At 40.1% G+C, this 26,981-nt stretch overlaps 1 protein-coding gene across 1 annotated transcript in view; it reads right to left on the bottom strand.

Moving 5' to 3' along the window:
- Positions 1-964: 964 nt before the first annotated feature.
- Positions 965-26,981, bottom strand: part of LOC139725592 (fibrillin-1-like) — a 125,621-nt gene continuing 99,604 nt past the window's right edge. Inside the window, exons 40-63 of the mRNA XM_071636683.1 lie at positions 26,701-26,874; positions 26,188-26,259; positions 24,361-24,483; positions 23,357-23,485; positions 21,292-21,417; positions 20,844-20,966; positions 20,427-20,552; positions 19,733-19,858; positions 18,952-19,077; positions 18,160-18,306; positions 17,105-17,299; positions 16,494-16,619; positions 15,747-15,869; positions 14,988-15,113; positions 14,261-14,386; positions 13,234-13,386; positions 12,578-12,739; positions 11,571-11,693; positions 10,899-11,015; positions 9,311-9,439; positions 7,642-7,761; positions 7,071-7,193; positions 6,233-6,356; positions 965-1,638 (exon numbers count right to left, since the gene is read on the bottom strand). Coding sequence (XP_071492784.1) covers positions 1,158-1,638; positions 6,233-6,356; positions 7,071-7,193; positions 7,642-7,761; positions 9,311-9,439; positions 10,899-11,015; positions 11,571-11,693; positions 12,578-12,739; positions 13,234-13,386; positions 14,261-14,386; positions 14,988-15,113; positions 15,747-15,869; positions 16,494-16,619; positions 17,105-17,299; positions 18,160-18,306; positions 18,952-19,077; positions 19,733-19,858; positions 20,427-20,552; positions 20,844-20,966; positions 21,292-21,417; positions 23,357-23,485; positions 24,361-24,483; positions 26,188-26,259; positions 26,701-26,874 — 3,500 coding nt within the window. The 3' untranslated portion in view covers positions 965-1,157. The remainder of the gene's footprint in view (positions 1,639-6,232; positions 6,357-7,070; positions 7,194-7,641; positions 7,762-9,310; positions 9,440-10,898; positions 11,016-11,570; positions 11,694-12,577; positions 12,740-13,233; positions 13,387-14,260; positions 14,387-14,987; positions 15,114-15,746; positions 15,870-16,493; positions 16,620-17,104; positions 17,300-18,159; positions 18,307-18,951; positions 19,078-19,732; positions 19,859-20,426; positions 20,553-20,843; positions 20,967-21,291; positions 21,418-23,356; positions 23,486-24,360; positions 24,484-26,187; positions 26,260-26,700; positions 26,875-26,981) is intronic.

Here is a 26,981-nt window from a genome sequence, read left to right as displayed (position 1 = left end):
GGTCATCAGTCATAGCTTTGTTACTGTTAGATACATCTGTACAGTGTATGTACACGCAAATTGCCGACAAATAAGAAAACAAAACAAAACAAACACAAAAACACTACAGTCACAATACTTGCAACTCTTGCTTATTTCTTAGGAACAAAAATACTTTGTAAAAAAAGAAGAAGTAAGAAATACATAGTCAACATGTGGATTAAATCACATGATGTCATCACACTGAATTGTATGTAAACCTGATTGGCTTTGTGACACACATTCTACAAAATACAGCAGTGGAGGATGCTTAAATAGAGTTAAAAGTGATGTGGTAAGAAGCAGTATCCCTCCCATTAATATTCTCAAATATATAAAGTCCTAACTACAATATAATACAATAGTGAAAGGCGGTTGAAAGAAAATAGCACACATATGAAACATACGGCAGCATTGGAGCATGTGTACACATGAAATTTGCTACATTCATCTTGACTGGGAGTGCCTGGTTTTTGGGGGGCCATCAAAACAATAATATAACAAACAGATCCTCAAACAGTTCTGTACGAAGAGGGTTGCAAAAAACGATCTGAAAACTTGAAATGTGGAGGAAATCCCAGCTCAGTTTCATGCCTGTCGATTTCTTACACATTGTTTCAATACCTCCTGATTCAAACTTTCATCTTTGACCATATGGACAAAACTTTCTGGAGTAACATTCCTGGACAGGGGAAGGGGCCTTCACATTTTTGGTGTGCACTTTTGTATAGACTTTTGAGCTTCAAAGCCTAGAGTGATTGCCTTGATCAGCACAAATTTGATGTTCATGCACCTCTGAGCATAAAAAATACCCAAACAACTTTGATAGAGTGTACCCGAAAGTGCCATCAGTATAAAGCACATAGAACTGGGGGAAAAAAAAACCAACAACACCAAAAAACACAAAGAACCGAGGAATGTTGAACCTACATGAATGTTGCTCTGCTTGCTACTTCACATTATTCCACAAACAAGAGTCCAAATTTCTTGCCTCATCTCTGCAGCTCTGTTATACCAACTGGCCTGTTCCTGGGGGGATTTCAAAATGATTTCAATCAGCCCTAGCCTTCTCAGGCTGCATGCTGATTGGCTAAAACCTGTTACCATAGCAACTGATAGCTGACATCTGAGTTCCGAGTCTATTCATTATCTGGTACTATCTGGACTTGTATCTGCATTGTTACAGGTTCCACTACGACTGTTTGAACTTCGGCTAATACTGTTTCGTTTTTGGTCTGCAGAATGCCTTCAATTTCAAGCTCGTACAGTCCGGTGCGTGAGACGCGCTTGTTGAATCGTAGCAGCGCTATGCCGTCATCCCGCTTTCGCATCGCGAAGGTGTTGTCGTCGTTTCCGCTCAGAATGACGTAATTGTAGGTCGCCACTTCCTGGACATAGCCGGTCTTGAACCTGGCCACCCGCTGCTTGGGCACGGCTTTGGAGAGTGGGATGTGGTAGAGGATGGCGGTGTTGTTGGCCTGTGAGCTCGGTTCCGTGCTGGTTCCTTCTTCAGCATCGCCTCCTTGGCTCGCCTTCTCAACGCTGCGACGTTGCCTGCCACCCGTCGTCCTTGAGCAGTGGTAGCAAGGCTGGGTGGAGTCCCTGTCAGTCACACAGGCTCTGCAATCACAGACGATATGATAAGGGACATTCCAACAATGTGAGCCCAGACAGCATTTTCATCAATCAAAATTACACTTACAATAATCACATTTGTGCAGCACTCTCGCAAACTATAAGCTGTTTATCAGTGCTTCACATCTGAACAACAACATACAAGTTAAAACTGTTTAAAGCAGCAATTCACAATATTCTTATCAATTCTTTTTTGTTTAATGAATAATGCTTCAGTCTGAAATAGATGATGGCAACTTCCATTGTGTTATTTTGATACAGATCTAACATTTGTCTTATTGGCAACTTCTGGAGTACTAGTATAAGAAAGAATTTTCTGGTGCACAATGACTGAAATCCGTTTGAGAAATACTTCAGCCTTAAATGAACTGTAAAATCTAACCTCACATTTTTTTTATTATTATTGTTATGATTTTTTTTTCTGTGATAAATGGTTCATATCTGCTAAAATTATGTGTTGTTGTTTCTTTTTTAATATCCCAAACATATGCAATGCCTGATATTGGGTGTCAACTTTCATGGGCAAAACCTAAAATCACAGGCATATTCTGAAAACTGGCATCTTGATTCTATGTTTGCAGACACTCTTGACAAAGGGCATTGGTTGCACTCCGATGATTTTGTTGAGTCTCTTTTCCCAAAATCCTGATGTCTGAAACAAGCCTTACGCTTGAAAGGAAACAAGCATTTATACGGTAATACACTGGGAGCTTGATTTATTCATCTCACATCCTGAGCTTTCTTTTAGAAAGGAAACTGGCCCATCAATAACTCCAGGCACAGGGCAGATCTTTTCTTGGTTGATAGCTTCTTTTGTGCTTTTGTCTATCTATTTTTGCATACAAATTATATCCTCTTCCCAGACGCAGGAAACACTAATAGCAGAGACTCCAACCCCAAGCACCGTCTGATCTGGAGATTCTCCCGCCTGAATCCCTCGCAAATGGGAGACTCCAACTTGATGTGCGCAAAGCGCAAAGTCCCTTGGGTCATTATAGGGTTCTATAGATGCTCTCTCGTGCTATCTCAGGCTTATTTTCAACATACGATGGCACTAAGTAAGTAATAATTCAATGAATCAAATCATATATTTTGGCCTAATAAAACTTCATTTCATATAATATATCATGTGCAGATGCTACACATGCATGTGTATTATGAAATTGACTGGCATCTACAAAACCATACAAGCGGGAGACACAGAGCCAGGGCGGGAGAAATTAAATCTCAAGCGGGAGAACAGGAGATTTTGTGAAAATGGGTTTTCGGCGGGAGATCTCCCGTCGAAAGCTGGAGAGTTGGAGTCTCTGGAATAGAGAATTTTGTGAGCTACTACACTCTACTTCCACACATCCAGAGAAAGTAATGTGATGTAAGAAAAGAACAAACTACAGCCACAAGGCAAATACACAAAGGAAACTTGCTACAAAGTTTATTTGTATGCCTTTATCCATTTTTACCTATATATATATATATATATATATATATATATATATATATATATATATACATATATATATATATATATATATCTTTTTTAACCTGTTAAGGACAAGTCCGGAGTATACTCGGGTAAGTGCCTATAGAAAATGTGTGTTGTTGCAAAATCAGCCCATCCTCAATGGGTTAATTTCAGCTTGGGTAAACAGTTAAGCAGTCCACTGCTGCAATAATGGAAATGAATTAAAGGGTGTCAATACTAAGAAGGTTCCTGGAATGTTAAAGGAACAGAAGATACTGAAAAGAGAGTGAGTTTTTGCCTTGCTCAAAAAAGGAAAGAAATAAAGAAGAAAAAAAAAGGGAAATCAGCAGACTAGGGGAGAGCCCTTTAAATCTGCTGTCACCTTCTCTTCAGTAGAATCCTTCAACACTAAATGGTTGTAGTTTGGGAACTGTATGGTCAGAGAACAGTATCTCGCCCGTTTGACCCTTAAATATCTGTATACTGAGAAGACAATGCCCGTTGTTTGACCCTTTAATATCTGTGTACTGGAGGTAATGCATGTAGAGCAAAATACAAAGGAATTGAGGTGCACATAAGAATCACAAGGACACTATACAGGCTTGAGAAGAAGTCTCTGATAAGACGGGAACCAAAAACATGTTTACCATGAAAGGGACGAAGTACCAGTATATACCACTATTAGCAAGATTAGCAGGCTCTAAAGCATCCTGTGTGTATAGTGGTGGTGGTGTGGTGATGGGGGGGGGGGGGGGGGGGGGCAATACCAAGGGATTAGTTGACACATAGATTCCTCTTCCTCAAGCCCTTGTTTACTGGGGGACTGTTTTCTTTGTCACCCTTCCTACTAGCTTGGTCACACTGAGTGTCACATGGTCTTGCAAGAGGAGCTTAATACACTCTGAAAAGGGGGATTAGAACATCTGCCACACTTGGGTGCTCCCCTCACAACATCAGAGAGCTAACATGCCAAATTTCTCACACTTTGACTTTCCTCAACCCCCTCTTTAGTCCGTCCCTTTGATTCTTCCCTTTGAGACAATTCTTTGTCTCCTTCCCCCCTCTGTCCACCCCACTTCCTGTCACATATTAAGATCTGAATAGAAGAGGTCACCAAACTAACTGTTGTACCCTGTGCAGTCAATCACATATTTCCTGCACACAGGTCACCTTGGGGGCACTACAGTGTGTATCAAAAAAAAGAAAAAGGTAATCCAAATTTGGAGGGCTACTCTTTCATAATTGTCAGGTACTGAGAGCACAATGTTGGTTGTGAGTGAAGAAAAACTCTTCCTCTTTCCATTGGTATCTAATTATGTTGACATATGTCATGCATGACTGAGCCCATGTACTTTAAAGACAACAATCACAAATTGCACTTTTTCCAAGTTTGCGTGTCACACAAAGGAACAATGAATGTCTCACTGAATGGATGAGATCTGTCAATGAAAGTGGCCAAATAAATAGGCCAGACTGTACAAATGCAGGTTTGTGTTTAGGGTTTGTGTTTAGGGTTTCTTCTAACATTTTATGGTCCATAAACTTTAACACCTGTCAGATAACTAAGACGCTCCTACAGAGGCCAACCCACACAGTCCATCTTTCTCTGTTCATATTCAATACATAGCTCGCAGCGACAATCCTTGTCTTGAATATAAAGAGAAATAATGGGTTAGCCTTTGAGGGAAGGAGCATCAAGTTATTAACAACATGGCCATTTTGAAAGTTATGGACCATCACAGGTTAGAAGAAACCCTAAACACAAACCTGCAGTCACGCAGGCTGGCCTGTTCATTTGGCCACTTTCATTGACAGATCTCATCCATGCAGTGAGACATGCATTGTTCCTTCATGATGACACTTTAACTGGGAAAAAGTGCCATTTGTTATTGTTGCCTTTAAAGTTTATGTGCTCAGTCATGCATGACATTTGTCAACAAAATTAGGTTTTGACGGAAAGAGGAAGAGTTCTGCTTTCCTCACAACCAACATTGTGCTCTCCATAGCTGACAATTATGAAATAGTAGCCCTCGAAAATTGGATTACCTTTTCTTTTTTTTTCTGATACGTGGCATGCCATGGTACCATTAAGGCTGTAGAAATTTCTGATAACAGTGGCGGAGGTCGATGACAATTCCAAACAAACAACACAGATGACATTGACAGAACTGCCGCAAAGTCAAACACTCCAGCAAAGTGGATCATGGGCACAGTGCAAACGTCACGACACTACCTACACCTCTCTCCTTGTCTGGAATAACGGATCATATGGTAAGGTATTGCATGGAATTGCATCATTACCACTGCTACCACTTCCTCTTTTATTTCCTTATCTTTTCACCACCACACACACAGTAACAGGGAAGTAGGGAATATGATGACATTTGCAAAATAGATGAACCATTCAAAAACAACAACCAATAACATCAGCAACAAAACACAACTGGCAAAATGTCAAACAATAACTATCATGAAAGCAGGAAGCTGCCAAGCAACACAAAACCCAACATGTATCTAATCTTCACTTGTGTATTTTACCTTGCTACATTGGCTCTGATTGTACTGGCTGGTATGTTATTGCTCACCTCCAAACTGTAATTTTATCAGCATTGCTCACACTATTTTCAAAATCTCGTTTTCTTACCTCTGATCGTATGTAGATGGTATATCAAATACATTGTTATGTTTCAAAAAAATTCTTGGCATATCTAAGTCTAAAGGGTGACTTGGCAGCTCTGCATCAGATATCAGAGCCTGCCTGAAGCAGTGACTTTCGGATCTAAAATGTGGAGATGTTATGAAACTGACTGAGTAGGTGAGTAATTCCACTTATTCTTTCCCAGAGCGATGTGCTAAGTGTGAAACTCAACAAGGAACTCCTCATAATTCTGTATAAAAACGAATCAAGTTACTTTTATTTGAAGGTGAAATCACCAAAAGACAAACAATCCGATGACTAATGATATTTCTCCATAACTGTTGATGCTATCTCATGTGCAAAGGACAGTTAAAATTTCTAAATCCCACATCATAAAGTAACAAGACTAAAAGCCAGGCTGAACTTGGTCTTCTTTTGAGAACCAAGGTCAGTGTGCCTCAAAGTGGTAGCTGACTTACCCCTGCACCACACTGGTGTAGCCAGGCGGACAGCCGCAGGAGAAACTACCCTCAGTGTTCTGGCAGCTGTACTGGCAGGGGCTGTAGCGCTGGCCGCCATAGGAGCTCTGACACTCGTTGATGTCTGGAGGGCGGAAGGAGGGAAGAATGATTAAAGCTTACAACTTGCCAAATGGATTAGCTTGGTCCTGGTTCATTATGTTCATGAGATCATAAGTAATCCACGGATGCTTTATAAATAATCATAATATTCATGTGTATATCCCAATAGCAGACCAGAGGCCTGTTTTACTAAGCGCTAAAATCAATCCTTAGTTCAAGTCAACTGATCTTTCAAATAGGGACAATTCTGGGATCAATCAGTCCTCAAAAGATAGGAATTGTTTCACTAAGCCATTTGGGAACAATTTCTGCACCCATCTTGCTGCGTTCAATAAGTAATCATGAATGTCTATCCTTCCCGACTAGATCTGCCCTGAATCTGTCCCAACTTTGGATTAATCATTTTGCTTGATATAGTTCCCATGTTAGTGAAAGAGGGTCCTGGCTCTTAGCTGCAAACTTACATACCATGACACATACCAGTACACTCTCTTTTTCAAAGATACTGGAAAGCGAGCAGGTAGAGCACCTTAGGGTGTGTACTGGTAATGGTATTGGATTACAGAGTTTAAAAGAATGGATCTGACTACAGAGACGCATAGAAAAGGCTGGAGAAGAGAAAGTATCTTGAAAAGGTTAAAAAAATATATATATATATAAAACAAAAAACACACATATGAATGTACATCATGCATCAGCATACTATAATAATCAGTGTCCTCTTCTATCCCCTTACCATTGCACATCAAGTTCTGCTGGTCAAAGGCAAAGCCACTGGAGCATCCACACTGGTAGCTTCCCTGTGTGTTGTAGCACCTTGCCTGGCCACATACATCTGGCTGCATACACTCATTGTTGTCTAGCAACAAGATGGAGGATGGTTAATGTTTCGTAAAATTTCAGTGAACACAATTGTCTATTTTATTTGTTTACACACACACAAAAATCAAAATCAAAACTAGAGAGAGCTATTAGAAATGAAGATGAATTCCAACTTTGATATCACACCTGCACACAGAGTGGCAACTGATGGGTGGTATATCTATTTTTCAAGGGGGGGGGGGGGGGGGGGGTGTCATTCGAAAAGCCAATCTTAAACGCTGACATCAACTTGAAATTATGTCATACTGTGTGCATCTTCAATGGTATTATAACTTTCATGTGTGCATAAAGATTTTGGAGACTTTTTCATGCAACCATTAACATTCAAATGGAAAATGAGAGGAAGGAATTTTTCTGGATGAAAAATTTTTCAGCAAGATCAACTTGAATTCTTTGCGAAACACCCTCCATGGACTAGTACTCACCTATGCACATGCCGTAGAAGTTCTGTCCGAAGCCATCGGGGCAGACACACCTATAGCCACCGACGATGTTCTGGCAGCCATACTGGCAGATGCTGGGTTGCTCCTCACACTCATTGATGTCTGGAATGGCAAAATTCATGTTAAAACAGGAAAAGAAGCGAATAAGCAAACCCTTTAATTAAATAAATCAACAGATACAGCTTTCAGCAATCACACCAAGAAGGAACAAAGTGAGGCATCACTGTCATGTAGTGAGAAAATTGAGGACCACTTTGAAGGATGGGGCATACTTTAGAAGCAATTATCAAATTTTGGTGAGACTGATGAGCTAGAAGTAGTGCTGTATATCAACCTGCTCTTTCAATTTGGCAGAATCACCATTACTTGTAGGGTTTTTACACTTATGGCAGCAATTGGAAAGCTGAGGTTTTTTTTTTTTTCATTTCTTTATACAACTGAAAAGTGATGGACATTATCTCTATCTTCATTCATTCATTCATTCATTCATTCATTCATTCATTCACTCACTCACTCACTCACTCACTCACTCACTCACTCACTCACTCACTCACTCACTCACTCACTCACTCACTCACTCACTCACTCACTCATTCATTCATTCATTCATTCATTCATTCATTCATTCATTCATTCATTCATTCATTCATTCATTCATTCATTCATTCATTCATTCATTCATTCATTCATTCATTCATTCATTTCCAACAGAAACATAAAAATATTTTAAAGAAATTGACTACATACACTGTAACTTACACTACAACACATAACAAAAGATAAGTTTACAGAAATATTCTAAGTCCAGTTCGACCTCGATTATCCGGCAATGTCGGGACCGGCGCTCATCCGGATAAGCGAACTAGCCGGATATGGGAGACACAATATTAATGTATATAGCTGCCGTCCAAGCTGCCGTCCCAGTGCACTGGCAGCTAGGCAGGTAGCGTATCCTGCAACGGTGGTGTAATCTATGCCATGATTTACTAACAAGTTTTCCATCCACGTTCTTATGGTGAATTTATAGATCATGACTGCTTACTTTTACGATATTAATGTAGTGTGAATTTATGTTAGCTCTGTCAGGAATATTGTAGGTAAATCGTGTGAGTTTTGCAGAAATTGTAATTGAGTTTAAAGTCACTGTTTTTTCTCAATTTTTGGATGAAAAAAAAGAGTCCTTCACCGCATGAACGCGTCGGGATAATAGAGATTTCCGGATAAAAGGAGGCCGGATAATCGAGGTCGAACTGCATGGAAATGCTGGAAATGGGAAGGAATGCTAAAAAGCAGTGCTTGTAGGGTGCAGTCCCCCCACACGTAATACAACAAATCATATGACTGATATACTGTTACACATAAAAAGAATTGCAAAAGAAATTAAGATATGGAAACCTAACTGGTCCAAAACAAACACCCTGGACAAATCCCTACACTAAGTCACTGTCATACAGGAAGAGAGAAGGAAGAGAGAGAGAAACTCATGACGCAGTGTGAAGATAAAATATCAAGTCATATCAGGGCGTAATTCCATCTCTGGAACTTTTACTCCTCTCTCACTTGCGTCTCTCCATCTCCTCTTACAGTACATTGTGTCATCTTCTGCCTTCCATACAGTAGACCTATCATCCACACGTCAATCTGAACTCACCAACACATCTCTGGCCGCTTGGATCAACCCGGAAGAATCTCTGGCACTCGCATCGGTAGCTGCCCTGGGTGTTCTGACACGTTCCGTACGGACCACAAGCATCTGTATTCACCAAGCACTCATTGATATCTAGTAAGAACAGGATGAGACATTTGATGAGATTCAAAAGTACAGTGAACACAAGTGGGGTGAACCTGTGATTGAAATGTTTGGGTTCCCATGAATTTAATTCCTTTTTCTTTTGACATTCAATTTCAAAGTTAATTACATCACCATGTGAATAATCTCATGTCACGTCAAACACAATTCATAACAAATTTCAGCATATTCTTTTTTTTTGAGGGGGGGCGAATTACTAGCAGTGCAGTAAACTAATCCATATCTATAAAAATTGTAATGTATTACACACTTATGCCATACAAAGCTGTAAGACTTGAGCTCTCTGACTTTTCTTTTTACTCGTGATGAATTTGATTTTTTTTTTTTATTACACTGCATACAGGGGATGTCTGATTGACATCTAAACATTATTCTCTCCAATGCAACTCAGTACTTAGTTCAGAAGGGGTAGAAATACTCCTTGTGGAAAAGCAACAGTGATTAGTTTTCATCATGCCATAAGAGGGCGCTCTTTCACTTGTCACAGTTATACACACTACCTCTGGCCCTCAGGCAGTGTTAGCAATCTTACACCTTGTTTAAAATTGACTGAACAAAGAAAAGTAAAACTAGGTGAACAGGATGTTGACAGTGTAATCAAAATTGGACCATAATACAGAAACTTATAATTCTAAAGTTTACTCAACCAAACAGTGGTATTGGTTGCAACTACACATGCTGATTAGAAGAGAAATATCCTTATGTTGCACACCTCTCCCATTAGTTTGTCCACACAACAAATATTACAGATATCATATTGACGTTGGAAAGCCAGCCATTAAACCCGTTGAGGACGGTTTGATTTAGCTACAACACGCATTTCCCATAGAAACCTGCCCGACTATAGTCGGGACTCGTCCTCAACGGGTTAAAAACTTTTTTCCCCTCCCAAAGTCACTGCTGCTAGATTTAAAGACAACAAATGTTTGATGCAATGGATACAACTCATTTTTTCAGATTCATGTATGAAAAGGAAAGGAATTTGGTGGACCTGATATCTATATACAGGTCAATGGGAGACTTGTAACATCATGATCTTACCCTGCTTTCAATTTGCATCCTGTAAAAGTGAATATTTTCGTGCGCATAATTTTTCACACTTGGCCGGGTATGATAAATTTTGTATGTTTTTAATTTCGCAGAATCAAAGATATGAAATAACATTTCATATAGCAAGGAGGAAAAAAAAAAGAACTATATTTGAATGCTAGTTTCATTATATAGCACAAAACGTGAAGAAATGTCCATATTTACAGTATAATATGTGGTTGCTAACAATATCACCGTTCTGTGATTCCAGGACTTTGTTCTATTCTAGGTCACATTTTGATGAAATTCTTATATTCTCTGTTTCATTTCACTCTACTCAGCCACACTAGAGCATGGTGTGGGATTGCGATTTGGAGTAAGAGAGGTTTGCTCTTGATACCTAGACAGGTAGAGCCATGCTGCATGTATCCATCCGGACACACACATCTGAAGCCTCCCAGTGTGTTCCTGCATTCAAACTGACAGTCATGGATCCCCAGAGAACACTCGTCTTTCTCTGAGATGTTTGAGGAGACAAGAGAAGAGAGAAAATGTTGTAAATCAAGCCTGTCAGATTTCAGTTTCATGTTTCAACTTGTAGAATACACTTGCCATATTGAAACACATCACAAATCAATTCAAACACTAAGAATAGAAATGGCACAGCTTCAACAAAATGATTATCATCGTGGCACCACCATCACCACCCATCAACACAAAAATGGTCGTCAAAGAGGCATTTCTGTGCATGTATTCATGTTTGAATGCTCCGAGTGACAATTTACTCATTACTACTGATTGTGCCTGTAGATATTGTTGGATCAAATATCTTGTTTACTTGGCTCTTCATGGATGCAAAACATATGATGCAGTTTCCAAAGACAACACTTGCAAGATACCTCAACTGTTTTGCTTGTGTAGCTTGTGAATTTTATTGCAAACCACAGGGCTAGTTTATGACATGATCTTCCTCTGTTTAATACAATCATAACATAATCACAGAAGAGACATGGCAGCTGGACTGGATTCCATCTGGCAACTCTGAAGAACATTGCACATAGTATTAACTCACCTCTGCACGTGAGACCATCCTCGGCCAGGATGTAACCCTGGGGGCAGCCACACCTGAAGCTTCCTGGGGTGTTCTTGCACTGGTAGCTGCATGGCGGAGGCACCTGGTTGCACTCATTCTCATCTGATACCAGTCAAAACAAAAGGCGTCATCACTACCGACACTGGTATCAAACCCACATGAGGGGACCCATACCATCTTCACTTACAATAATGTCCACATCCTTTGCTACCGATGTGTTACATAGGTCTGAAATGCTCCATGCACAAAAACATTAAAATACACAATCAATATATTGTAGAAGTTTAAGAGAAATCATATTAAAGGTATCGTATAGTTATGGTTGAGACCTAATTTCAGGTTTCTAACATTTTTTTGGTGAGATAATGAGAAACCTCTTATGAAATATGAAAGAGCATGTAATTCTATGAGGAATTCTACGTTTATTTGATGAAAATTGGTTTTGAAATGGCCGAGATATCCAAAAAAGAGCGATTCTAATAAAGTGTGGGACCCACACTTTATTACGATCGCTTTGTTTTACTTTGTTTTTGGATGTTTCAGTCATTCCAAACCCGATTTTCATCTAATAAACTTTGAATTCCTCTTAAAATGGTATGCTCTGTACTATATCATACGTCTTTTCTTGGTATCTCGCAAAAAGTTGAAAGCCCAATTCTCATCTCCACCAATACTGTACTATCCCTTTAAGTAACTATTAGGTAAATTTTGAACAAATTTGAGCCTCCCTAGCCAGCCACATCATCAATAGAAATCAAATCAAAGTCAAATCTATAAATATCCTTTGCATGTGCAAATTTTCACAGATTTGGTGTAGTAATTGTCTCTTTATCAAACATCTTTATCAAACAAATACACAGATACTGGGTAAACAAATTACAGTGAAGAGGGGGTTTTGAGAGGAGGGAAAGGGGTACCTTGTTCCCTAGTAAAAAAAAAGCAGCAGGCAACTGAATCTACAATGATTTTTTGTGGTTCTGACTCACCTTCACATCTGGTGCCATCAGGGCTGAGGATGAAGCCAGGGTTGCACTGGCACATGTAGCCCCCGGAGCTTCCCAGACAGTTCCCATTCTCGCACAGCCCTGCCACCACCTGACAGGGGTCAGCCGGTGTCACGGACGTGGTGCAAAGGCGGTTGTACTCAACTGGTTTCACGATGCATGACAGGAGATTAAAATAAATTAGTCTGACGCAGAATCAGGAAAATGGATGCACAGTAGATGCACACAGGATTTAGAATAAACTGTAAATTACTTTACATTCTGAATGAAACACTGATGTTCTTAACAGATAAGGAAATCTGGTGGAAATAGAACTTTGTTACAATTAAATTTTCAAGTGGATTGGGGGTATATGTGGATCATTTCATGATCTGCACCCTTAAATTTGCTCGTATGACCTCACATATAAATAACAAACTTTCAAAGGCGTCTACAATGAATTTGCCTCCTTGTTCTGAGAAAGCAGAATGCATATTAAAGTATTTTATGAACACATAGTACGTTGCCATGGCATATATCTAGAATATCTGCTGTATTGGCAATCTTATGAATATCAGCTGGCCAACAGAATTCACCAGCAGAAAACCACCATGAAATAGCTTATGAAGTTTGGCAGAACTTCTGTGCAAGACACTCACTGGTGCCAAAGACCGGGCAGATGTCGCAAGCGGGTCCCCAGGCCCGTCCTCCGCTGCAGCAGCATGTCTCCATGGTAACGGGCTGCATCCCACTTTGTCCTGCCTGGCATCCGCCTGGAGGCACGAAGGCGTAGCAGAAACCGGTCCGGCGGTCTGGGTAAGGGGGGCAATCGGAGGAGAAAGGTGACATGACAAAGTTGATCACATCCAACTCTTTACAAGCTCTCTCCCTCTAGCTCTCTCCTGCAGCCATACAATTTTTTTTTTTCAAAGGCACTTCAAATTGACCTACTCTCATTCTGTATTTGTATCCCATTCCTGTATCAGAAACCAACTGTGAAGAGTTATATCAAAATACAGAGTTAAAGATAACAACAAAACAGCCATCCCCCTCAAATAAACAGACATTTTTGAAGCTGCATTAACAGACATCCCTATGCTGACTACCATATGCCTCCACAGAACATACGGTACTCGACTGGGGCAAAAATTAGTGTATAACCAAACAAACCTTGAATATATCTCCCCTGAAATATGTTTTTAATACACCATGTACCAACATTTTTAAACTCATTCACATACATGTTCTTCTTGAGTTTGCTGTGAAACTTGCAAATTCAAAAAAAAAAAGAAAAAAAAAAGCCTCATTAGACTTTGCCTCAAAACCTACCATATTTATAAGTTGCCCTCTTATACTTCTTATATAACGATGCAAGTGTTTGTAATTCACGTCGGAGATGTCAACCTTGTAAAAAGCACTGCAGTATTCTGAGGGCCCTGGCTTTATGCAACGAATTGCTTTTTCATGCATAATGTGCATTCCATTGCTGTCTTTTCACATAAGTTAGAGTGACTTAACAGAATCAAAAACTTGTGCTTCCTGATTGAATACACTGCATAAGGAAGGACTAAATTATCTAACAGCAAGCATCACAGTTACAACTTGATTACAACCCATGACCGGCCATCTGATCCTTTCAGACAGGAAATGGCACCACCATTACTCTCACCCCTTTGGATGACTTACCCATACACTCTTGCCCGGACGGGCCAAGCATGTAGCCCTCGTTGCAGGCACAGGTGTAGGTGCCCTCCTGGTTGATGCACCAACCGTTTAGGCAGAGCCCGACGTTTATCGCACACTCATTAATATCTGATGTTAAAAGACAAAAGAGAGGAGGTAAAGATTTAGAGACGCATGGCAGTCACAGCTTGTGACAGACAAAGTTAATTTACTGATTGTACAGTATTTAGCAAAGTTTGCAGGTGATAAAATCATTGACTCAAAAGTGCACAATCATTTTCCCCATCCTTTCAATGTTTGTGCAGGGCTTTCCAGAAAGGTAACCAAAAACCGGTCTTTCAATCAAGAGCGCATCAGGCTCGACTGAGCCAATTTATCAAAATGCAAACATTTTACGAATAAGCTGAAAAGCAACATTTTGTGATGAAAGGATTAAAGGATTTCTTCATTATTATTTTTTTTTAAATCTGCTTTGGTCTACAATGACTCAAAACCTTAGAATACAAATGCAGTGTGCAAGAGTGTTTTATGCCACTTGTGTAAAGAAATGTACATACCATTTATTACCAATAGAATTTACTACCTCTTGTAAATATCACAGCGACATTCATTTTTAATGTAACAGCCCTGGAGGAATGAAAGCCAGAAGGGGGAAATTTCCATCTACAACAAACATCTCAATAACAGTGATTGCAACGACTGCAGGAAGTATATGTTGTTGTTTTCTCACCGCGGCAGTTGTTTCCATCTCCGCCGATGGACGTGTAGCCCTCAGCGCAAAGACACATGAACTTGCCGATGAGGTTCTTGCAGCGGTACCGGCAGCCATTGGTGGGAAGCGAGCACTCGTCCAAGTCTGGTGGAGACGGGACGCGAAGGCAAAGTGTACCGATTACTCTCTTGAATACCTAATATTGTTCTTTTCTCGTTTTTCAAATTTATCTATTCATTTAGTTTTTCAGGCCCTCTCACAGGTAATTTGCATCTCCTTTTAAGGCTCACAAATATATAATTTGATAATTTCTCTAAATCAACAGTCAGCTTCTTCAAATTCAAACAGAAACTGACAAGTATAGATTTATAGCTCCCAAATTCAGCATCACAATACCAGATTGTTTTCTTCTTCTTCTTGTTTGTTCCCTTTCAGTGGTCACCACCGTCAGATTTGATTGTGCATCTTGATATAAATTACGTCACACGTGATATAATTGTCTTATGTTTGGCGAACTTATCACATTCCCTCCTTAGATCCATGATATGGTCATAGCTGCCAACATGTCTGTGCACAATTCACTAATCATTCTTTGAAAATTACAAACAGTAGGTGTTTCGCGTAGAGGCACACAGTATATCTTTATGGAAAATTACTAATTACATATGAATTTTACATGGCCAAACAGCAGCCAAACATGCTGAAAATATTATTAATTACTAAATTTTACTAATTGTTGGCAGCCATGTATGACGATATCTTCAGGAGGTGCCTTACCTCGGCAATGTCTACCATCCTCTGTGAGGGTGTAGCCGGTGGGACACAGGCAGCGGAATGAGCCTGGCAGGTTTTGGCAGCGGAATGCACACTGACCCCTCCTGCGTCTGCACTCGTTTATATCTGATGAAAACGAAACAGAACAAAACAAAACAAAACAGAGACATGTTTCATAATAAAAATATTAAACATCAGGCTGCTCAAGGAATATTTTTTTATTTTTATTTTAAAAATGTACCTCCATGTTTGAATAAATTACAATTAATGCTGAGTAAACTTTTTTGCTTTATCAAATAAGGCCAGCATGTTTAAACACTGCCCTTGACTCCCTATTCTTTTTTCTTCCACATTAAAATTCAATCTATTCAGAGTTTTCTGCATTGAACATATCACAAATGATATAGTCACTTTTTAAGAACTAATAAGACATATAATTGGTAGGCTACATTCAAACAAAACAAAAATTATATGTACAATAGGCTGGAAAGATATGTTGATTTAGAGCTATTCAGAATAGAGGAATTAACACTGATTTGAATAAATTTTGGTAGAATGTACTGGTGGGATGGCAATGCAGAAGGCTGTCGTTAAACAAGTCAATAGCTTGAAGAGACGACAGTCTGAAAGAATTAATAGTCATCAACAGAATTGATAACAACCTATCGTGATCTATTCTTGGTCAAGAATAAACCCAACTCTCAAATACAGAACCCCCTCTTGTTCAAGTGAAGAGCAGACTTGACCCACCTTCACACCTTCCCCTCCTGCCGACTTGGTATCCTTCTCCGCATTGACACTCAAACGAGCCCAGGGTGTTGAAGCACGTCGAGTTATATCCACACACATTATACTCCTCCTGGCACTCATTGCGATCTATGAGAGAGAAATGAAATGGAGAATAATCATCATCACCCCATACAACCACACAAAAATCTACCGTAAGGGATGGACTGCACCAGTGCATCTGCAAGTGAGTTATCAATGAATACTTCAGACATCCATAATATCAGGTCCCCTTGTGTTTTTCCCGGTTCAGATGGAGGGTCCAAATATTCATGACTGTCGTCATAAAATTTTTGCTCAATGTTATTTGTTAAAGCTTTAATATTTCATGATCCTAAAACCACTGGGCTGATAAGCAGTCACTGTGGAAAAAAAGAAAGAAAACAAAGCAAAAAAAGAAAAGTGACAAGAACTTTTACTTGTTTGGATGATCATATCTGGTGCTTGGTAGATGGTCTATCAAGTCCAATATGAATATTAAAAAATAATACATACTGTTGGCATATGATCTTTCTTCATTCATCCCAGACAAAGTGCATCACCTAACACTTCTTTATCCCAGGGTAGCAACCTACCGATGCAGATGCGGCCACTCGTGTCTAGGAGATAGCCGTCTGGGCACTGGCAGCGGTACGAGCCGTCGGTGTTGATGCAGTTGCCGTTCTCGCAGATGCCGGGGAAGACCTTGCACTCGTTGATGTCCTCATAGATCTCGGGGGTCAGACGTGGGGCGTAGCCAGGTCCGTCGGGGCAGATGTCGAGGAAGTCCGCTGCAAAAGGAAGCCAGGAAACACAAGTATAGTTTTCTCTAAATATTTAGAATGATACTTGGCTCACTGAATGGTGTTGTTTAACTCTATACTCAGAAGCAGACCCCTTTTGGATTCCAGTAGATTGCAGGCAGTAGGATATATCAATGTTCCTTCCTTTCCAAAACAGCTGACCTGGTTGAGTGATAACAACTCTTTCCTTAAGACAAAACTTGGATTCTGGATGTGCTGTATGCAAGAATTAAGCCTCAGTGTTTTCAAGGACCTATTACACTATAAGCAGGGCATAACTGTTTTGTGTAATGGCAACTGAATCACACATTCCAACCATTGTTACCAAACAACATACTAATAGAATCTTCTGATTTCACTGCTTTTTTTTTTTTTTTGGTTGTTGTTGGCTATTGAAGTTACAGTCTTAAAATATGATAGTTAATGCAATTGATTAAATTTTATGTTTCATATTCACATTTTTATTTGCAAGTCATGATTCCATAAACAGTTTTCCTTTGTTGCATTAGATCAGATGTGACTACTGAGAGAAACATAGTTGCATTTAATACAAATACTCCATTATTACAAAGTGACAGTCCTGCTGTCGATGTTAAAAAAAAAAGAAAAGAAGAGAAGAATTTAACAGCAGAAATGAATACACCATCATTTAAATATCTTACTGCATCTGTGTTCAAGCTAAATATGACTTCTAAAACATGCTCTACACTATTCAATTACAAACCACATAATAAGTCTGACTTACACGTAGCAAACACTCAACTAAAATTGCTCATGTCATACTTTGCATTTCTTTTTTTTTTGGGGTGTTGTTTGTTTGATTATTTTTTCTTTCAAATGGGTCTTACGGTCACTGGGCTGAGGGCAGAGGTTGCAAGGGTCCCCCCAGCCAGCTCCCAGGGAGCAGCAGCATTCCTTGCGTGTGGCGTTGCCCACTCGAGGGTCGGTGCACAGGCCCCCAATGAAGTCGTTGAAGCAGAACATCCTTCTCATGTCTGGCAGGAGAGAGATGGGGGGGGGGGGGGGGAGGGAGGGGAGGAGAGGAAGAGGAGGAGAAGGTGGAGGAAGAGAAATATGAGATGTTTGGTAGCTTGCCCCATTAACTCATTCAATACCATTAGTAAATATACTTCAAGGGATGTTTCATATATTTCAGCATCAGCGCGCTAAGATAATGTCTGGTCTCCATCTCCTTGCCTTGATGCCAAACTCAATAATAGACTATGATATGAATTAGTACTCATTAAAAATGGTTTTTCAATCACTAATTGTAAAGAGAAGGTTAGGCTTCCATACAACACAGTCATCATCTCTGCCCAAATTGGGATATAGAACATGAAACTACTTTAAGTCACTTTATATCATTATTTATTTCATTATTGGTTATTTCATATTATATCGACACTAGGCTGGAGCGAGAGAAAGTCATCATCAAGCGGGAGATTTTGCAAAAATGGTCTCAAAGTGGGAAATCTCCCATTAAAAGTGGGAGAGTTCAAGTCTCTGTATATCTATGCATTGATGTGCATGCAGTAACTCTCAGACTGGCTAAACTGCACTCGGGTGCTCAGAGCATTGTGAAGCTAATCTTGAGCTTATCGCAGTTTATTTTGGCAGATTTTGAGTCCAGCTAAACTCACCTATACAGATGAGACCGTCGCTGCTCAGCATGTACTCAGGTGGGCAGGTACACTGGAAGCTACCCAGAGTGTTCTCACACCGTCCATTCATGCACATGTCTGGTATGATCAGGCATTCATTGGTGTCTGGTTGGGAAAAAAAAAATGGAGATTATGTCAATAAAAAGACATAAGAAACAGACATCACAGTGAAATACTAATTACTCTGGACATAGTGTGATACTATCCCTGTCTTCTTTGCAAATGCATCTTCACGAATTGGAAACCACATCCACGGAATTTAGAGCTTGGACTTAATTGCATAACTACATTGTTGGTGTATTATACACAAGGTCAATCACTTGCATTGCAAGGTTCACACATTTGATGACTAATAACCTATTTAACTAAAAACCACAATTTTTATGCAGTACAAATCAGAGCAACATCAGGCACAATTTTAATAAGTTTGTTAATCTACTCCATGGAATACTGCATGAGTTTAAAGATATTGAATGAAAATCTGAGGGGCATTTCTGGTGTTAAATCATAAGACTTCAGAAATAAGGCAATAATAAGAACTTACTTCACAGATTCAACCTTCATGCAATCAAATGGAATTTAATGATTAACCTGTTGAGAACGGGATGATTTTTCTACAACAAGCATTTCCCATAGATACCTTCTTGAATATACACACACTTACTTGGGACTAGTCTCAAACTGGTCAATTTAGAATGGGTTGAGGAGGTGGGGCAGGGATTATTCCTGAAATGGGAAATATAACATCTCTAAGACTTACCGATACACTCTTGTCCCGACGGGGATAGCTGGAATCCATCGTAGCAAGTGCACCTAAAGCTTCCGATCACGTTGTCGCAGCGGCCAAACTGGCACAGGTTCTCCCTAGTGATGCATTCATTCTCGTCTGTGAAGGAGGTTATCATCATGTGACCACAGATAACCAATCAGAAAACATGGATTAGTGGTAGTCTCATGCACAGTCTGATGACAGATTGAGTGAAAGACAATTTTGATATTCCCTTCCATGGCGACAAAGACCAAACAAAGCAAGAAAACACCACCTTGGTGTGATATGTTCTACCTTGTATCTCTAAAGCCATTTTATATCACACATATATGTTGCTGTAAACTTTGAGTTTAACTAGTGGCTGTTTCTGTCTGTCTACCTGAGCTTGCTCATTAGCTGTTAATTTGGTAGAAATTTAGATTTAAAAAGAGGCTAGATAGTTCTTGTTTCATATCAATACCTTAAAAATAAATACTGCATAAATGACTATTTGCATAACACCAGGACTGTGAGCTAAATAACTATTTGACACATAAAGAAATAAAAAAACAAACAAACACGCACACAGAAATATCAACTATAACAACATTTTGACCAAAAAAAAAACCAAACAAACAACTCCATAAACAAATATGAAGTAAGTTAAAAAAAGGATGAGACAAGGATCAGACACTGATATTCTCACCTTCACATCGCAGTCCCGAGGCGGAGAGGACGTACCCTGGAATACAGTCACAGAAGAAGCTGCCTGGGGTGTTAACGCATCGCCCATTGTGACAAGTGCCGAGCATGGTGGCACACTCATTGATGTCTGCCATTAACAAAATATGATAACATTTATGATAATGATATAAAGAGTGGGACAGCTCTGCAGTGCAGGAAAGAAGCATTTCTTCACATAGAATAACAAACATTCACCAGTTAGGAGTAATTTTCCACTTGGTCACGTGACTCATTGTGATTCAAAGACCTTTATCGTGGGGATACCATGGGGTGGGTAGGCTGACCCTGCTCGGATATATTCAAGAATCCCCGTCACAACTGTGTACAGCTTTATCATGCACATGAGACCTCTTACATTGATTACATTATATACACTTACCAGTGCATTCTCCGTTGATGTTACGCTCAAAGCCAGGATGGCAGCTACAGGAGAAGGAACCCATAGCGTTCTGGCAGGTGCCGTTTCCGCAGCGGTCTGGGAACCTGAAACATTCATCAATGTCTGTTGGGGGGGGGGGGGTGAGGAAAGGATGCACACAAACAATTAAGTTAGCATGATTGTGATGCCTGTGGAAAGAATCAACTGGTGTATCAATATTCTTTTATATATATATATATATATATATATATATATATATCTTTTTTTTTTTATAAAGAGGACTGTTACTGTATAATTAATGGAAAGTAGCCGTACACTGAGGAATTGTATGCACCAAAGGAAGAACAAGTAAACCTTGGTTTTTTTTGGCATGTGTGTGCGTGTGTGTGGAAAACATCTGCAAACACACAAGATGAGACTCTGATGTATCTCTTGGGCTGAAACTCACCAAAGCATTCTGTGCCATCCTCCGAGAGCTGGAATCCGTTGTCGCAGATGCACAGGTAGGACCCAATCTGGTTGGTGCACTGACCGTTGGCACACACGTCCGGTCTGGTCAGGCATTCATTTATGTCTGATGGATGCATTAGACAGAGAATGTGACAGTTTAATCTAATAAGTTTTCAACAATGAGTCATTTTTCAGTGCATATCACAAACACTAGTGGTGGAAGAATGAAAATAGTAGAAGCTCATATCATGCTGGACGGGGACATTGCCCTCTTTTAGGATGTATCACATGTGTTTGATACTTCTTCTTTTTTGTGACTGAGAATACTCTTGAACTTCTGCTGAACCAAAGTCAGCTGTCACATACTTCGTGATTCTCTTAGGAAACATGATAGCAGCCAGCCACTGCATTTTGTCTTGGTATTATCTTCAGATGCCATCTGCTTATCACATGACTCTTTGGCACCTCGTAAGAATTATTTAAACTTCCAACATTTACTAATATACAAATATCGACTGCTGCAGAGGGAGATGGTAAAACTATTTGCACCGAGGTGATTTCTCAACAGTGCTATGTCCTGAGACGAAGTCGAGGGACATGGCACTGTTGAGAAATCACCGAGGTCAAATAGTTTTACCATGGCCCGAAAGAAAGCAGTCGATATTTGTTTTATATCCCTCTCGAGCATTTTACTAGAGTGATGATGGTTCCCTTTTGGAAAAATGTGCAGGTTTCCTGACGTTAAATCTAACGTTAGGCCGTAGCAGTGCAGCAGCAGTGCGTGCAGCGCGTAGTGAACGACACCGTTGCTTCCTACACACGAGCTACACTAACCGAACGACACCGTTGCTTCCTACACACGAGCTACACTAACCGTTACAGTGTGCAAAACTCCGAAAGATCGAGGAGGTCCGGGGGGGGGGGGGGGGGATGGGGCATTTCATGAAGCATTTTGTCAGATATTTGGTCTGACAAAATGTTAAAAGTTACTGAAATCCTTGCATCTGATTGGCTGAGAATGAAATGCCCCCCATGACTACGTTAGAAGTAGGTCTAAAGCGGCTTGGTTACCCACATCATCTTCAAAATCGCTTTTAGTTTATTCCTAATTCGTACCTGATCTGATATGGTGTCCTTCTGCTGCAATCATTCCTCCGTTACTTGAAGCGCAGTCACTTTGTCAATAATGAGCTGAACTGCATTGATCACACTAACGAATACACACACACACGCCATCGCACCACAGATTTCTGTAATGCCGTCGCGCAATTCCAAAGCGCTGCTAGCGCTAGCTACAAGCCACGCACAGGACTGTCGCTCAAAAGTATCGCTACTACGCGCACTGCGTACATTCTTAAGTGAGAAATGTTGATATCGATCGCACGATCACGATTGGGTGCAGATCGTGGATTCCCAAAAGTACTATATCCCGCTGGCTAGTAACCAATTGCACCGCATCCAGCTGCTCGTAGCTAGCTAGTAAAACTACACCATGTTCGTGCTCTGTACAATCCTATGGCAAGAAGCTTTACATGAGGGATATAATATAAATTGAACAGCGGCACTGCAGCTGCATACTCCTCAAGGACATCTCATGATCTCACCTTACCTGAAAACTATGGTCTGCTTTCTGTCCAAGTACACACCCATTTCCTACCCATTTAAAAGAGTCCAATCTAGTAGAATACTATTCCAAGGTGGGTGGGTGGTCGTACCTCTTCTACAGGGATTAACATATCAGATGAATGATTACCGGTAACAGATTCATCTATCAAATTACTTAACTAAGTTTTGAAGAGGAGGGAGATAACAGTCCACACCCTGGAAGTAAGGCATCCTACCTTAATCATCATCACAAGTATCTCATGAGTTAAGACTCTTCCGCCACAGGTGTGCAGACTCATATCACTGGGCTACATACAATATGTCAGGGGAGAATGCCTCCTATTAATAGACTAATTCATTTATCAAATCCAGCAGGGCATTAAACACAGCAAGAGGAGGTCGGAGGGGGGACACAGTATGGGTCACGCCCTGGTGTGGAATCAGGGCAATTAACTCACCATCACAGGACACTCTGGATACGGAGAGCTGGAATCCCCGTGGACACTGGCACTCGTGGTTACCGGGCGTGTTGACGCAAAAGGCGGGGCCCAAGCATCGACTCATGCCCTCCATGCATTCATCAATATCTAGTGGAAAAAGCAAAGAGGTGGGGGTGGAAGAAGGCAAAGACAGACAGCCGTAAGGTTTAAGCATTAATTGGGTTATGTGTTCAAACTTGGTAAAATGGTTTTATTCTAAGAGCAAAGTCCAGCTTCCTCTGGATTGTAAGGACTGGCAAATTCTCTGTACAGGAGCCTTCTGAAAACCATGTACTAGTTACAATATAGAATGAGAATGACAAAGTAAGACTGCCCATATCTATCTATGGATTCAGTCCATTATATTGAGTAACCCACATCTCTACAAGCTTGTCTTCTACACGGGGCTCTCTTTTCCACTAACAAAATGATTTTGAACAGATAGTTTCAAATAGCATATGCACTTGCTCATTTTTCTCCACTGCTTTAAAATGTATGCACAAATATTTTGTACCAATACAAGACTGATTTGCTGTAATTGTATATAAAATAATTTGTGACACTGGAAATAGAATTTGATTTGAATTGAATTGAATTGAATTGAATTGAATTGAATTGAATTGAATTGAATTGAAAGGAAGAGTATTGCCTTTTCACATTTCCATATGATGAATACTGCCTTTTGTTGCAGATATTCATGACTGCGAACCCTGAAGCTAAACAGAAAGCAACAATGGACGGATGTATGCAAAAAACGTGAACAACACTCAATTTCCAATATTCAACAATCATCAGACACTTGCAGAAATTGCAACAAAAGGATAACTAAAGCTTCCTCATTTCCTGAAAAACAATAAAACAAAGACAAAAACAAAAAACAAAAAATGGAAGCATTCCTACCGTAGAGGTAATAGTGCTTTGTATATTCATGAAGGAGAAGTTGTAGAGTAGCCAAAAACTTAGTACAGTTGTGGTCTACTCACCCTCGCAGGTGTGTTGGAAAGCATTGGAGCGATAGCCAGGTGGGCAGTCGCAGCGGAAGCTGCCTTCAGTATTCACACAGAGTCCTGGCTCACAGATACCTGGGATATCACACTCGTTGATGTCTACAGCAAGCCATATGGGAGAATTAATAAATCACATTTCATATAAAAGAACAAGCACACATGTGTATATATACTGTATAATAGTGTGAGCTCTACGAGGTCATGAAGATACCCATAATCAAGGCTTTTCTCGAGAGGATTTTACCTGAAAGAACAAATTGCAAGCTGAGAACCAGATGTTCTATAATTTGAGCATAAATAAAAAAAAACAAACAATCAATTCTCATGAAATAAAAAGTTTATTTAATCATGAGTGGGATAATTCATAAGCATTGTTCCAAATATAGGGTAAAATATTGCCCTTGTGCTTTAAATCTATAACATTTTCTAGAAAATGAAAATAATTCAAAAATTGACACCATAATATAGAGGAAATCAAGCTCTGCAATAAAATACAAACGACTTAATACCTCCCAAAATTGCAATAAAGCCCTTCTGGTTGTCAGCCTACGAAATGGTTGTGTTCGTGGAAAGACAGCACTCTCTATATCAGCATGTGTGATAAGGTGCAAAAAAAGCAATAAGAATGTGGCACTTCATGTCAGTATCATGTTAGAAATATTCCATTCCCTGAAGTATAATTTTGCTGTCATCACAGCCATACCTCCATTCTGTGGATGTGGGGAGAAAAGTGGTTGAAGATATAGGGAAATTACAGCCACATGTAATCTTGAAACATACACAATACAGGCAAACAGATATACCGTGGGCCATACAAAATAATACATGAAAAAAGTAGAAATTACGCGGTGCGTAATATATGTCCCCGCCGGAAGTAGCATTTAGTAGCAAAATGTACAATATAGGTAAAAATATGAAGGTCAAAGGTCAAAGAAGTCAAAGGTCAAAATTCTATGTAGAAGTTCTGAAGCCCTCACCTAGTGCCATCACATAAAGCAAACGGAATCAAAATCGGGTTACAAATGGCGAAGGAGTAGCATTTTGTAGCAAAATGTACAATATAGGTCAAAAATCAAGGTCAAAGGTCAAAGAAGTCAAAGGTCAAAATTCTGTGTAGAAGTTTTGAAGCCCTCACCTAGTGCCCTCACATAAAGCAAACTGAATCAAAATCGGGTTAGAAATGGCGAAGGAGTAGCATTTGGTAGCAAAATGAACAATACAGGTTAAAAATCAAGGTCAAAGGTCAAAGAAGTCAAAGGTCAAAATTTTGTGTAGAAGTTTTGAAGCCCTCACCTAGTGCCATCACTTAAAGCAAACGGAATTGAAATCGGGTTACAAATGGCGAAGGAGTAGCATTTTGTAGCAAAATGTACAATATAGGTCAAAGGTCAAGGTCAAAGGTCACAACTGAAATTCTGTATACAAGTTTCAAAGCTCCCATGTAGTGCTATCATATAAAGCAAACAGAATCAAAATCGGGTTAGAAATGGCGAAGGAGTAGCATTTTGAACATTTTGATCACACACGGACGCACACACGGACGGACACACGGACGGACACACGGACGGACACACGGACGGACGGACGGACACACGGACACACACACGTACGGAGCCCGTTTCATAGTCCCCTGCTCGAACTCGTTCGGCGGGGACAAAAAAATATATATACAGTACATTTGCATACATACACATATGAATAGACCTGATCTACAGAAAGATCCCTGCTTTGCACTGGGTAGTTTGTCTCCATTCATTGCAATGGAAGCAATTTCCAATTTGAAAACATTGCCATTGGGCTTACCGTGTGGAAGACCGGTTATTGGATCCACAACGTGCCCAACGTGGGTGCCACCACACAGCCGGTAGTAATCCTCTGGACGGACAAAATCACATCACACAAGATTATCAAAAACAGTTCCTATGAAACCTGTCTCAAAAAAAAAAAAAAAAATTTAAAAAATCAAGCATGCTTGCCTGGCCGGCCATTAAAAATTTCTGTATCCTGTATCTGTATCCTGCATCATTTCTGAAAATGACACAATGCTATTTGCATCGCTGATGGCAAGATTGAAATACATGCATTGCCATGACCACGTTCTATGTAAGATATCATCTGGCCATATGTGAAGTCCATTTAAATTGAGTACCGGTAGAATAGCACAATCCTCACTAAGGATATTATCCAAGTACAAAATCTTCTGAGAGGTTGAACCAAACACACTATCTAATCATACTACATGTATAATTCAAATTGATATGACTTTATACAAGGAGGCTACATTGGCTCCCTGGGGGCAACTATTGTCATACCTACCTGACATGGGAGCTGGGCAGGGACTGCAGTCCTGCTGGGTGCCCCAGGCCGATGCCATGAGGGCGCTACAGCAGCAGATTTTCTTGGTGAGACTCGGAAGGAGCGGGTTGCCGCACTCCGGCAGCGGGAAGGCCGACTGGTTGTAGGAGAGGTAGCAGGTCAGCTCTCGGATATCTGCAAAGGCGAGGCAACAAAAGAGTCAAGCTGTGTGTCGACACTTCCATGCAATATTTGGGTCATTGTTGGCCCCGAGTTTGACAAGAGCAAGTCTGCAACTTTAG

This window comes from Diadema antillarum, unplaced genomic scaffold, assembly GCF_040938485.1.
Source record: "Diadema antillarum isolate AM-2024a unplaced genomic scaffold, OU_Dant_1.0 seq00000050_RagTag, whole genome shotgun sequence".
In the NCBI taxonomy this organism is placed as follows: Eukaryota; Metazoa; Echinodermata; class Echinoidea; order Diadematoida; family Diadematidae; genus Diadema; species Diadema antillarum.
This window is presented reverse-complemented; position numbering and strand designations above follow the sequence as displayed.